The 12,562-nt window shown below is 43.5% G+C and overlaps 1 protein-coding gene across 31 annotated transcripts in view; it reads left to right on the forward strand.

Annotated features, from left to right (window-relative positions):
- Positions 1 to 12,562, forward strand: part of NPHP4 (nephrocystin 4) — a 135,908-nt gene that overhangs the window by 70,265 nt on the left and 53,081 nt on the right. For 23 of the 31 annotated variants that reach the window (XR_010118963.1, XR_010118965.1, XR_010118964.1 and 20 more), the window contains one exon: positions 2,399 to 2,624. Coding sequence is in view for 28 of the 31 variants with exons in the window: in XM_063631903.1 (XP_063487973.1) it covers positions 2,399 to 2,624 (226 nt within the window). In the remaining 3 variants the exon portion in view is untranslated. The remainder of the gene's footprint in view (positions 1 to 2,398; positions 2,625 to 12,562) is intronic. The other 8 variants (XM_063631907.1, XM_063631913.1, XM_055262368.2 and 5 more) reach the window with 1 other exon arrangement.

Genomic DNA, 12,562 nt, shown 5'->3' on the forward strand with positions numbered 1-12,562 from the left:
AACTAATATATAAATTCATAGTTTAAAAACTTTTGAAAAAGAAATATTCAGGCCTATTCACTATGAATTCTATTAGACATGTAAAGAAGAAATAATGCCACTTTTGTACAATCTATTTCAGAAAACAGAAAAGATGGGAGCAATTCCCAACTCATGAAATGAAGCCAGCATTACCCTGATACCAAAACCAGAAAAATAATAGTAACAAGAAAACGGAACTGTGGACCCATATCCTTCATAAACGTAGGTGCAAAATACTCACCAAAATATTAGCAGATTGAGTCCAGCAATACGCAAAAAGAATACACTATAGCCAAGTGGAGCTTTATCCCGAGAATGCAAGTCTGTTTTCTATTTGGAAATCAATAAATGTGATTCATTATAGTAACAGCCTAAAGAAGGAAAACCATATGATCCTGGCAATTGATACTGAAAAAACATTTGACAATATTCAGCATCAGTTTATGATTAAAAACTGAGCAAACTAGCAATAAAAGAAAACGTCCTCAGCATAATCAATGGTATCTACAAAAACTCTTTAGTTAACATCATACTTAATGGTGAAAGACTGATTGCTTTCTCCCTAAGATTAGGAACAAGTAAAGGATGTCCACTGTTAGCACTCAACGTCATGTTCAGTATTGCATTGGAAGTTGTAGTCAGTGCTGTAAGTCAAGAAAACAAAAGACGCCGGGCGCGGTGGCTCACGCCTGTAATCCCAGCACTTTGGGAGGCCGAGGCGGGCGGATCACGAGGTCAGGAGATCGAGACCATCCTGGCTAACACGGTGAAACCCCGTCTCTATTAAAAATACAAAAAATTAGCCGGGCGAGGTGGCGGGCACCTGTAGTCCCAGCTACACGGGAGGCTGAGGCAGGAGAATGGCGTGAATCCCCGTGGAGGCTGCAGTGAGCCAAGATCGCGCCACTGCACTCCAGCCTGGGTGAAAGAGCGAGACTCCTTCTCAAAAAAAAAAAAAAAAAAAAAGAAAACAAAAGACATACACATTAGAAGGAAGAAACAAAACTGTCCTTATTTGCAGAAAACATGATTGTCTATGGCAAAGATTCTGAGGAGTCTACAAAAAAGTCCTTTTGGAATGAGTAAGTGGGTCTAGTGAGGTTGTAGGATAACACAGGAAGTCAACATGAAAAGTCAATCCTATTTCTGTATACTAGCACTGAAAAATTGAAAGCAAAATACAGAAACAGTATTATTTACAAAGTCTGCGCTCCATGAACTAAATCTAACAAAATAGATGTGGGATCTGTATGCTGAAAACAATAAAACTGTCCTTTTGCTAGTTGTCATTGTGGTTATTCTTAGGTGAAATCAAAGAAGACCTAGATAATTGGAGAGATGTAACATGTTTATGTCTTGGAAAACTCAACATAGTAAAGCTGTCAGTTCTGCCCAAGATTGATCTAGAGATTTTATGCAGTTTCAATCAAAATCCCAGCAGGGTTTTTTTTGGAGATATAGACAGGCTGATTCTGAAATTTATATGGAAAGGTAAAGGAATTAGAAGAGTCAAAACAGTTTTGGAAAAAAACAATAAAGTTGGAGGAAACATACTACACAGTTTAAACATTTACTGTACAGCTACACTAATTAATATAATTAGTATCAAAGGATTAGATTAATGGAACAGACTAGAGAGTCCAGAAATAAAGTTTGGAAGTTTCTTATGACGTTAAATATACCGTATGACCCAGCAGTCCTACTCTTGGAGAAATGAAACCTGTATTTACACAAATACATGTGTTTGTAGCAGGTCTGTTTATAATCACCCAAACCAGAAACTACCCAAATGTTTGTGAGTGGATGGATAAATAAACTGATACATCCGTACAATAGAATATCACTCAGTAATAAAAAAAGAAACAGTTTGATGTATATGCAACAACTCGAATGAATCTCATCAGTCTTATGCTAAATGAAAGAAGCTGGTCTCAAAAGTTATACATTATGTAATTCCATGTGTTGGACATTTTTTTGACATTCTCAAAAAGACCAAATGACAGCGCTGGGGAAGCAGTCATAGATTGCCTGGGTTAGGCAGGGGCTGGGTGTGGCTGCAGAGGGGCAGGGCAGGGCAAGGGAGCACCCTAGGGGGATGGGGCTGGCCTGCACCCTGAGTGTGGTGCTGGTTATGTGAATCTGTGCTTGTGCCAAAACCCACAGAGCCATACCCAGAATAAAGATGTCAGTTTCACATAGGTCAATGAAAACATTCACAACTCGAGAGAGATTGCGATTTCTACTTGGGTAAGGGTCATTCCATATGGTCTGCAGGGCTTTTAGTGCCACGCCAATTGCTTTTTGCTCAAACTACTTGATTATAATCTAAGAACATGTGGTGTCAGAAGCCTCTGATTTCATGTAGACTTTGTTTTAGGGCAGAGCCTGCTGTTCCTGGTTGGATCCTTCTGACAGGTGTGCTGATGAAGGGAGTGGCCATCACTGCTCTTCTGGTCCATTGCAGGTGAAGCAGGTGGAGTCGGGTACAATCCGGTTCCAGTTCTCGCTGGGCTCAGAAAAACACCTGGATGCACCCGCGGAGCCTGTCAGCGGCCCCAAGGCGGAGCGGCGGCCTGCCAGGAAACCACCCACGTCCCCTTCGAGTAAGTGTTTCCAGAGAGCTGACTTGCCAGGCACACGGCAGGCCGCACTTCCGTCCCTTCCCAGGGAAGGATACTTAGTCTAGTATGGTAATCATCACATTTGTAAGATAATCACTGTAGATTGCATTAATCGAATCTGTTAGTTGGGGTTTTGCTTAATACCAAGGTGTAGAATTGGACAGTGATGAAGTGTGGCCCAGAAGCTTGTCACTTGTGCTTCAGCCCAGAGTCAGCTCAGTTACTTGACAGCTCCCCAACTAAGCATTTAAAAGGACACGTCGGCTGGGCGCGGTGGCTCATGCCTGTAATCCCAGCACTTTGGGAGGCCGAGACAGGCGGATCACAAGGTCAGGAGATCGAGACCATCTTGGCTAACACAGTGAAACCCCGTTTCTACTAAAAATACAAAAAATTAGCCAGGCGTGTTGGCGGGCGCCTGTAGTCCCAGCTACTCAGGAGGCTGAGGCAGGAGAATGGTGTGAACCCAGGAGGCGGAGCTTTCAGTGAGCTGAGATCGCGCCACTGCACTCCAACCTGGGGGACACAGCGAGACTCCGTCTCAAAAAAAAAAAAAAAAAAAAAAAAAAGGGACACGTCACATGGGTGCCCTGCAAATGTGGGACCCAAGAATTAGAGGGTGGTTGAGAGCCAAGGACCACCACCTTGAGTTTGCACTGTTAAAGTAGCCATCTGTCTACTCATCTTGAAGCCCTGCCCGAAAGTTAGGAGTCTGTGATCTGAGTCTGTGGCTTTAAGAAAAGGAGTCACAATTGGCTGCAAACAGCAAGGGCTGCCAGCAGAGGTAGAGCCCTGGCCCTGTGGGTGGCAGTAAGTCCACATGGTTAGGAGGTTAAAAAGTTCTTGTTGGCCGTCAGCCTAGGTGCTTCTGCTGAGGCAGTACCCTGTGCTCAGAGCATCTTGGTTTAGACCCATGTCCTGGTTGAGAATTCCACCTATAGTGAAGTGAGGGGCGGAAGGTATGAGAGAGTGTTGGAGTAGTCCACCTGAAAGAGTATGGGGCCTTGGCTCTAGGCGTCTGGAGCTCTCGCCACTGAAAGTTCTAGGATCCCTACTCACGGGTGATGACTTCCTTCTTTCTGCCTGTTCCAGATGGCAGGATAGGGAATGAACAAACGTGCAAGCCCATGGAAGGAGCTTTGTGTTCCTCTGGGCTCCAGCTGGTGATGCCCAGGTGTCGAGGGAGGAGTTGCTTTCTGTGCTTGGCTGTGGCCCTGAGTCCTGGTGCAAAGCTGCTGGTGTTCTGTCACTCAGGAGGGGTTTTCTTCATGGATTGAGATTGTAATTTATGAGAACTGGTCTCGTTGAATTTGATTTTACAGTTGGTGGAAGCAGCACATGCATTTCTAAGTTGATGAATTTGATAAAGTTGATGATTCTCTGAGATATCTGATACAGTGAAAATGCTATGTAAATTGTACTGTTTAGGGAACAATGACCAGAAAAAAAGAGTCAGTATGTGTTCAGTGCAGACACATTTTAAAAAAATATTTTCAGCCCAAGTCTGGTTGAATTCATGGATGGAGAAACCATGGATCTACTCTGTACTCTGATTTTTGATTAAGTTACTTAAAAGTACAATAGTAATACATAATAAACATGGTCTTTCAGGATTTTCTGAGCTATTTAGGAATATTTCGGTACCAAAACCTAATAGTTGATTTCTTTGGGACAAACTACATTATTAAGTATTTTCCTTCTTTTCATAGAGGTGATGCATTTGATGGTTTTAATTGTTCTGTTTTTTCAGTGTTTGAATTTTGTGCCTACCATCTTGTTCTCAAGATTTCTGTTTACCACTGGTGCGTACATTAATAATCCCATCTTATATAAATGGCACTGAAATGTACAGTCCCCCTTGTACTGGAATCCTTTGTGGTGGTGGGTAGTAGGCATGCATGCATTTCCTGTCAGAGTCAGTTTAGAATGAATTTCCAATTTCATTTGATACAGTTGAATGCATTCAAGGCATAGGACACATAATTTCAAAAAACCAAACAAAGGGTCATAATAAAGGGTCATTTAAAGCAACCCATTCCTGGCCGGGCGCGGTGGCTCACGCCTGTAATCCCAGCACCTTGGGAGGCCGAGGCAGGTGGATCACGAGGTCAGGAGATCGAGACCATCCTGGCTAACATGGTGAATCCCCGTCTCTACTAAAAATACAAAAAATTAGCCGGGTGTGGTGGTGGGCGCCTGTAGTCCCAGCTACTCGGGAGGCTGAGGCAGGAAAATGGCATGAACCCAGGAGGTAGAGCTTGCAGTGAGCCGAGATTGTGCCACTGCACTCCAGCCTGGGTGACAGAGCGAGACTCCATGTCAAAAAAAAAAAAAAAGCAACCCATTCCTTGCTTGCATCTGGTATCTTTCCTTTTTTGACATACACTCTTTGACATATAGTTATATTTTAAAAATAAAATACCTATCAACCTTTAAGAAACATGATTATGAAAAACAGAGGACCTTAGATTATAAATTGGGTATATTTTGTAATTAAATATAAACATGATTCTCGTTGTCCCTCGGTATCCGTGGGGGACTGGTTCCACATGCTCAAGTCCCTTATATAAAATGATGTGGTATTTGCCTGTAATCTGCACACATCCTCCCGTGTACTTTAAATCATCTTCAGGCTTCTTACAATACCTAATACAGTGCAAATGCTGTGTAAATCGTTGTTGCACTGTTTAGGGAGTAATGGCAAGAAAAAAAGAATCTGTACATGTTCAGTGCAGATACAACCATCCATTTTTAAAAAATATTTTCAATCCAAGGCTGGTTGAATTCATGGATGCAGAACCCATGGATCTACTCTGTACTCTGATTTTTGATGAAGTTACTTAGAAGTACAATAGTAATACATAATAAACATAGTTTGCCCATGTCTGTAGAAATGCCTGAACAGAGAATGAACCTGTATAGCTAGCTTTCAGGAAAAATATGGCCGCCTTCTCTGGAAAGAAATTTTCATGTGTTTAAATTACGATACAGCCAGGTATGGTGGCTCATGCCTATAATCCTAGCACTTAAGAAGGCTGAGGCAGGAGGATCACTTGAGCTCAGGAGTTCAAGACCAGCCTGGGCAACATAGCAAGACCCCATCTCTACTAAAAATGAAACAAATTAGCTATGCGCGGTGGTGTGCACCTTTAGTCCCTGCTACTCAGGAGGCTGAGGCAAGAGGATTGGTTGAGCCCGGGAGATTGAGGCTGTAGTGAGCCGTGATTATGCCAATGCACTCTAGCCTGAGCAAAAGAGCGAGACCTTGTCTCAAAAATAAATAAGTAAATAAAGATACAGTTATGGCACTGGGAAAGAGCAGCTAGTTATGCTCTGAAGACCTTCTAATCAAATTAATTATAAACTCTGATGGGCTGATCCTGCTGTCGGGCTTTTGGGCTGGATCAATCATGGATGCCATCTGTGGGCTTTGGTTTTACTTCCCTGGTTGCCCTGTTTTCATGAGGCGTTTGGAGGAGATTTTAAAACCAGTCTGCCACTGCCTCTGCTTGCCCAGAATGGTTCTTTAACTGATTTTTTTGCCAGGGTTCCCTGAGCTTCTTAGATCTCTAGATTTATAGTTTTCATCACATTTGGAAAAATTGTGGTCATTATTTCTTCACATATTTCTTCTGTCTTCCTCTCTCATCCTCTCAGAGGCCCCAATTACATGTTTATCAGGCTGCCAGAAGTTGTCTCACAGCTCGCTGATACTCTGTTCACTTTTATTCCTAACCTTCTTTTGCTGTGTGTTTCATTTTAGATAGTTTCTGTCTTCAAGTTCACTTCAAGTTCTTTTCTTCTGGAGTGTCTGATCTGCCATTTATCCCATTCAGTATACTTTTCATCTCAGATATTATAGTTTAATCTCTGGAAGTTCTGTCTGGGCTTGTTTTATTCTTCCGTGTCTTGACTTAACGTGTTCAGTGTTTCCTCTGGCTTTTTGAACTTAAGAAATACAGTTATAACTACTTTATATCCTGGTTTGCTAATTCTAATGTCTTTGTCAGTTCAGAATCAGTTTTGATTGATAGATTTTTGTCCTGATTGGGTTCTGTTTTCCTGCCTCTTTGGATGTCCGATAACTTTTGATGGACTCCAGATACTGAGAATTTTCTCTTACTGGATACTGAATATTTTTGTATCTGATAAATATTCTTAAGCTTTGAAAATTGTTAGATCCTTTTGGGTCTTGCTCTTAAGATTTGTTAGGTGAGATCAGATCAGCATTTCATCTAGGGCTGATTATTCCTCACTGAGATGACAGGTGCCCTTCGAGGGCTCTGCCCGGCATCCCGTGAAGAATGAGGATTACCAGGTGGCTGGAGGGAACAGCGCTATGTCTGCCTGCCCTGTGAAGACCAGGCCCTGTTCCCTGTAATCCTCTCTGGTGGTTCTTTCTCTTTTGGCCTTAGGAAGTTTCCTGATCTGCACTCTACTGAATGCTAGGGTGGAACCCTCTGTAAATGGCCAGCGTTCTCTCTCTGTGCTGCTCATCCTGTCTGGTGCAAACTCACTGAACACAGTAAGCTGGGGGCAGGGTAGGCCTTCCCTCTTCTGTTTCCCAGCCCTCGGGATCATTCTTCTTTGTTGTCTGAAGTCCACTGTCTTGAAAACCACTGTTTTACGTATTTTGTGTTTAAAAGAAAATGTATTTTAGATGGGAGGGTCAATCTGATCACAGTTACTCTTCTTGGCCAGAAGTAGAAGTCCTGTTAATGGTTTCTCGGCTGCTGAAATCATCCCCACTGGGGCCGATCGTCTGGGGGTTTAGAAGCGTTTTCTAGCTGCGTGTGCTACTTGTGATTCACTCACCATGCTGTGTGTTTTCTGGACTTTTGAGTCTTGGCTCATGCTCTCTGCGTGGTGTGTCTTTCTCCCATGCGCTGCATTTATTTTCTTTTAGGATATATTCCAGGGTTTTTGTTTTGTTTTGCTTTTAGAGATAAATTCTCACTTTGTTGCTCTGGCTGGAGTGCGTGACATAATCACAGCTCACTGTAGCCTTGAACTCCTGAGCTCAAGCAATCCACCTGCCTCAGCCTCCCGAGTAGCCAGGACTACAGGCAGTGCCACTGTGCCCAGCTAAGCCAGGACTACAGGCAGTGCTACCGTGCCCGGCTAAGCCAGGACTACAGGCAGTGCCACCGTGCCCGGCTAAGCCAGGACTACAGGCAGTGCCACCGTGCCCGGCTAAGTCAGGACTACAGGCAGTGCCACCATGCCTGGCTGAGTTTTTTGTTTTGTAGAGATATGGTCTTGCTATGTTGTACAGGCTGGTCTTGAACTCCTAGCCTCAAGTGGTCCTCCCGCCTTGGCCTCCCAAAATGCTGGGGTTATTTTTTAATAAAAAAAAAAAATACATAGTCAAGAATAGCCAAGGCAATTTTGAAGAAGGAGGGAGGCTTCACCTTTCTTAGTTTTCAGACTTACTGTAATGTTCTAATTTCTAGAACAAGTATAACATTGATACAGAGAGAGATAAATAGATAATGGGACAAAATATAAAGTGTGATATGTGACAACTTGCAGAGAAGGAATGTATTAGTTTCCGATTGCTGCTACAACAAATTAGTGACATTGCAACAGGAGCTTATTATCCTAAAATTCTGGAGGTCAGAAGTCCAAAGTGGGTCCTACAGTCTTAAATCGAGGGCTCAGCGGGGTGCGCTCCTTCTGGAGGCTCCAGGGGAAAATCCATTTCCTCTCCTTTTCCAGCTGCTAGAGGCCACCTGCATCCCTTGGCTCCTTCTTCCATATTCAAAGGCAGCCATGTAGCACTTTCCAGTCATCACTCAACTCTGACCCTCCTGCCTCCCTGCCTTTCACTTACAAAGACTGTCGTGAGTACATTGGGCCCACCTGGATAATCCAGGGTCATTCCCCCATCTCAAGGTCAGCTGATGAGCACCTTAGGCCCTTGGCATTGAACATATATATAGGTTCTGAGGTTAGGACGAGGTTATCTCTGGGGTGGTAGCAGTTACTCCGCTTACCCAAGGGGTAGCAGTCAGTAAATGGCGTGGCGTGATCCCTTGCCCACATGGAAAATATAAAATTCAGTCCTAGCTTCATGTCATGTACAATAATAAATTCCAGATGGCCTAAAAACCAAAACTTCAGAAATGTTAGAATTAGAAGATCAGAAAGAAGAAAGATTATAGAACGAAGTCCTCCAAATCAATAAGAAATAGACAGCAGGAAAGAAAAATGGACAGTGCTCAGCAATTACTGGGTGATCGCTAACACTGTCGTCATATGAAGAGGGAATTTATAGAGAAGAAACCAGAATAACCAATAACCATAAACATATGAAAACGTGCTTAGTATTACTGGTAATCAGAGAAATGCAAAATAAAATGAGAAACCATTTTATTCCCCTCATATTGGAGAAATCCAGCTGTCTAGTAGTGCAGAGGTTCCTGAGGATGTGGTTAAAGCAGAACTCTCACCACTGTGGGGAGAATGTGGTATGTGCAGCCGCTTCGAAGAGTGATTTTGTAATATTTAGTTAATATGCTACATCTCAGAAGCACCATTTCCAGACACCTGTGAGAGAGAACAACTGGTTCATATGTACAAGGAGGCATGGGCAGGCTCGGCATCACAGCAGCTTCTAAGTTAAAATTTGAAAACAGTCTGCTGGCTTCCCAGTCAGGGAATGGATAAACTGACTTACTTGGACAGTGAAATGCCGTGTATCGGTTAAATGAATGAAATAGATCTATGCGTATCAGGTGGATAAACCTTCACAAAGGCATGTTGAATGAACACAAGTTCTGAAAGGAAATGAACAATGTGGTAGCATTTAAGTAACTTTCAAAACAATTGCGTGTATTGCTTATGAATGCATACTTATTGAATATTAGAGCAGTTACTTTCAGAGGTCAGCAAACTTTTTCTGTAAAGGCCAAATAGTAAGTATTTTAGGATTCGTGGGCAAGATGGTCTCTGTCACAGCTACTCATCTCTGCTGATATATGTAGGTCATATGTTAATGAATGAACGTGGCTGTGTTCTTATAAAACTTTATTGATACACACAGATTGTTAGCTGAATCGACCTGTGGACCATAGTTTGCAGACCCCTGATCTGCAGCTTTCTCTTGTCATGTCATAATCCAGAGGAAGCTGTCCATCTTTTTCTGGGCTTTAAAAGAGTTTAAACAAAAGGCAAGACCTGTTTCTTGAAGGTCTGATGAAACTTCTCTGTGAAAGCACTGAAGGGATTTTTGACAACCAATTACATTTCTTTTCATGGTTATTGGTCTATTTATGTTTTCCACCTCATCTTGTGTTAACTTTTGGGATACACATCCTCTAAAAAAATGGCCAATTTCCTCTAGTTTACAAGGATGCTGTGATAAAGTTTGTAACTAATTTAAACATTCAATATGCGCCTGTGATTAGATTCCTTCCTTTGCTTTCTATCTTGGGAGGACTCTTCCTTTTTCGGTCAGGCTTATGAGAGGTTTGTATATTTCATTAGTCTCTTCAAAGAATCAGCTGTTACTTTTACTTACTGGTTCTCTTGTTTTTAAGTTATTAATTTTTTCTTTAATCTTAATTCTATATCTTTATTCATCCTCTTTGAAAAGTGGAATTCTTAGCTTATTTGCTCATCGTGTTTCATAATAAAATCATTTTAGATTCTGCAGTTTTCTTCCGAGAACATCTTTTACCCCATTTCATAGGTTTTGGTTTGGAGTGTTATTTCCTGCATTATTGAGTTCCATTTTTATTTCCTTTTTACCTACAACTTGAAAATGTCTTTAAATATTCCCACATTTAAAAAGGCATCTATTAAACTTTCCTTGCCCTCTCTTATGGAAACCTGTACTCATCTGTAAAGCCCTGCCTGAGGGTCTTGTTCATGGCAGAGCTTTGTTTTCAGCATCCCACAGCCCTTTGCAGACACCACCTTTTTTTTTTTTTTTTTGAGACGGAGTCTCGCTCTGTCGCCCAGGCTGGAGTGCAGTGGCGCAATCTCGGCTCACTGCAAGCTCCGCCTCCCGGGTTCACGCCATTCTCCTGCCTCAGCCTCTCCGAGTAGCTGGGACTACAGGCGCCTGCCACCATGCCCGGCTAATTTTTTTGTATTTTTAGTAGAGACGGGGTTTCACCGTGGTCTCGATCTCCTGACCTCGTGATCCGCCCGCCTCAGCCTCCCAAAGTGCTGGGATTACAAGCGTGAGCCACCGCGCCTGGCCAACACCACCTTTTATTTTGTATCCTTGTGTGTTGTCTGACTCCTTCCTTCCCTGCCACTGTTCTTAGAGGGTATTAGTCGAATTTGCTATGGTAACAAATAATCTCCAGATCTCGGTAGCTTAAAATAAAAAGGTTTGTTTCTCACCCTCGCTGTGTGCGCATTGCAGTTGGTGGTGGCTCTGCTCATCCTGGTCCCAGAGGGTGTTTGCCGTCTTGAATATTGCTGGGTTGCACCAGCAGGAAAGGGAGGCCTTGGGAGGATCTTGTACCATCAGTTATGGCTCTGGCCCAGAAATGGCACACATCACTTCTCCCATTCCCGGGTTAGAAGTAGCCACGTGGCCTCCCAAGTCATAGGGGGACTGGGGACTTGACTCATCATATGCCTGGAAGGTAAAGAGGTGCAGATAGTTGGTGCATTTATTTGCACCACACTGAAGAGTCTTATCATTGAAGCAGCTCACAGTGGGGACTGTTTCATTCATCTGTACATTGAGAGTCCTGGCCCACAGTAAAACATTCAGTACATATTTGTAGAGTGAATGAATTAATCAAAACCCTTTTGTATACAAGGGATAGAAACCTGACTCAAAATATCTTCAACAAGAGAGAATGTATTGGCTCATGTGTCAAGAAAAGCCTAGAGGTAGAGCTGATGTTAGGCATGGCTGGATCCCAGCACTCAAAGGATGCCATTAAGACTCCATCTGTTCATCTCTCTCCCCCATGCCCCTTCCCCCTCCCCTCCCCTTTAAGCTCTCCTTTCTTCAGTGTTGGCTTCTTTCCAGGTAGAGCTTCTCCACACAGCCCAGGAGCTCCCAGGTAATCCTGGGCTTAGGAATCCCAACAGAAAGGCCCTGATTGACTCAGTTGTTCCAGTGGGAATCCTCCTGTCTTTACCATGTAACACCTGATGGGGATGGGGGTGGGGATAGTTGGCCCTGGTCACACACCCTTCTTGGTGTGGGGGTTGGGGCCACCCCGACTATATGGTTAAGGGCTGGGAGGGTTATTCCCTAAAGGAAAACCACCAGAAGAGAGTACAGATTCAGGGTGGGTGAAATTGACAGATAGTGGCTGCCTCTGGGTTGGGGCTCCTGGTCTCCCGATCCCAGTCCAGGGTCTTTCCCTGCCACTGCCGCTTTGGCTGCACTCTTGCATTCCAGCTTTGCCCAGCTATTCTTGTATTTTGCCGTCAGCGAATGCATAGACTTGAGTAGTTCCTGCGACTCTTTCTTTTGTTTGAGAAGGACGAAGACAGGTGAGAAGCAGCCTGTCCTTCTAGAAGCCTGCTGTGCTTTTAGTAGAGATGGGGTTTCACCATGTTGGCCAGGCTGCTCTTGAACTCCTGACCTCAGGTGATCCACCCACCTTGGCCCCAGAGTGCTGGGATTACAGGTATGAGCCACCGCACCCGGCCTAGCTTGACTTCTTAAGGTGCAGAGCTGTGGGGAACAATGCTTTGAGTTCCTCACCAGAAGATTTACTGTCATATCCTTGGCAGAGAGGAGTGTGCCTTGGTTACTGGAAGGACCAGGAGTTGAATGGTGGTGCAAATGAGCTGTAGCAGCATAATCTACTTCTCAGTCACTGTTTGGGGACCAGCAAATCTACATGGATGGACCCTGATTTCACTGAGTTTATTTAATTTGGATTTATGGCTGCATTCACGTCACGTTAAATGATTACCTTCAGCCCAGGTTCCGAGCA

The sequence above is a fragment of the Symphalangus syndactylus genome, chromosome 22 (genome assembly GCF_028878055.3).
Source record: "Symphalangus syndactylus isolate Jambi chromosome 22, NHGRI_mSymSyn1-v2.1_pri, whole genome shotgun sequence".
Taxonomy (NCBI): Eukaryota; Metazoa; Chordata; class Mammalia; order Primates; family Hylobatidae; genus Symphalangus; species Symphalangus syndactylus.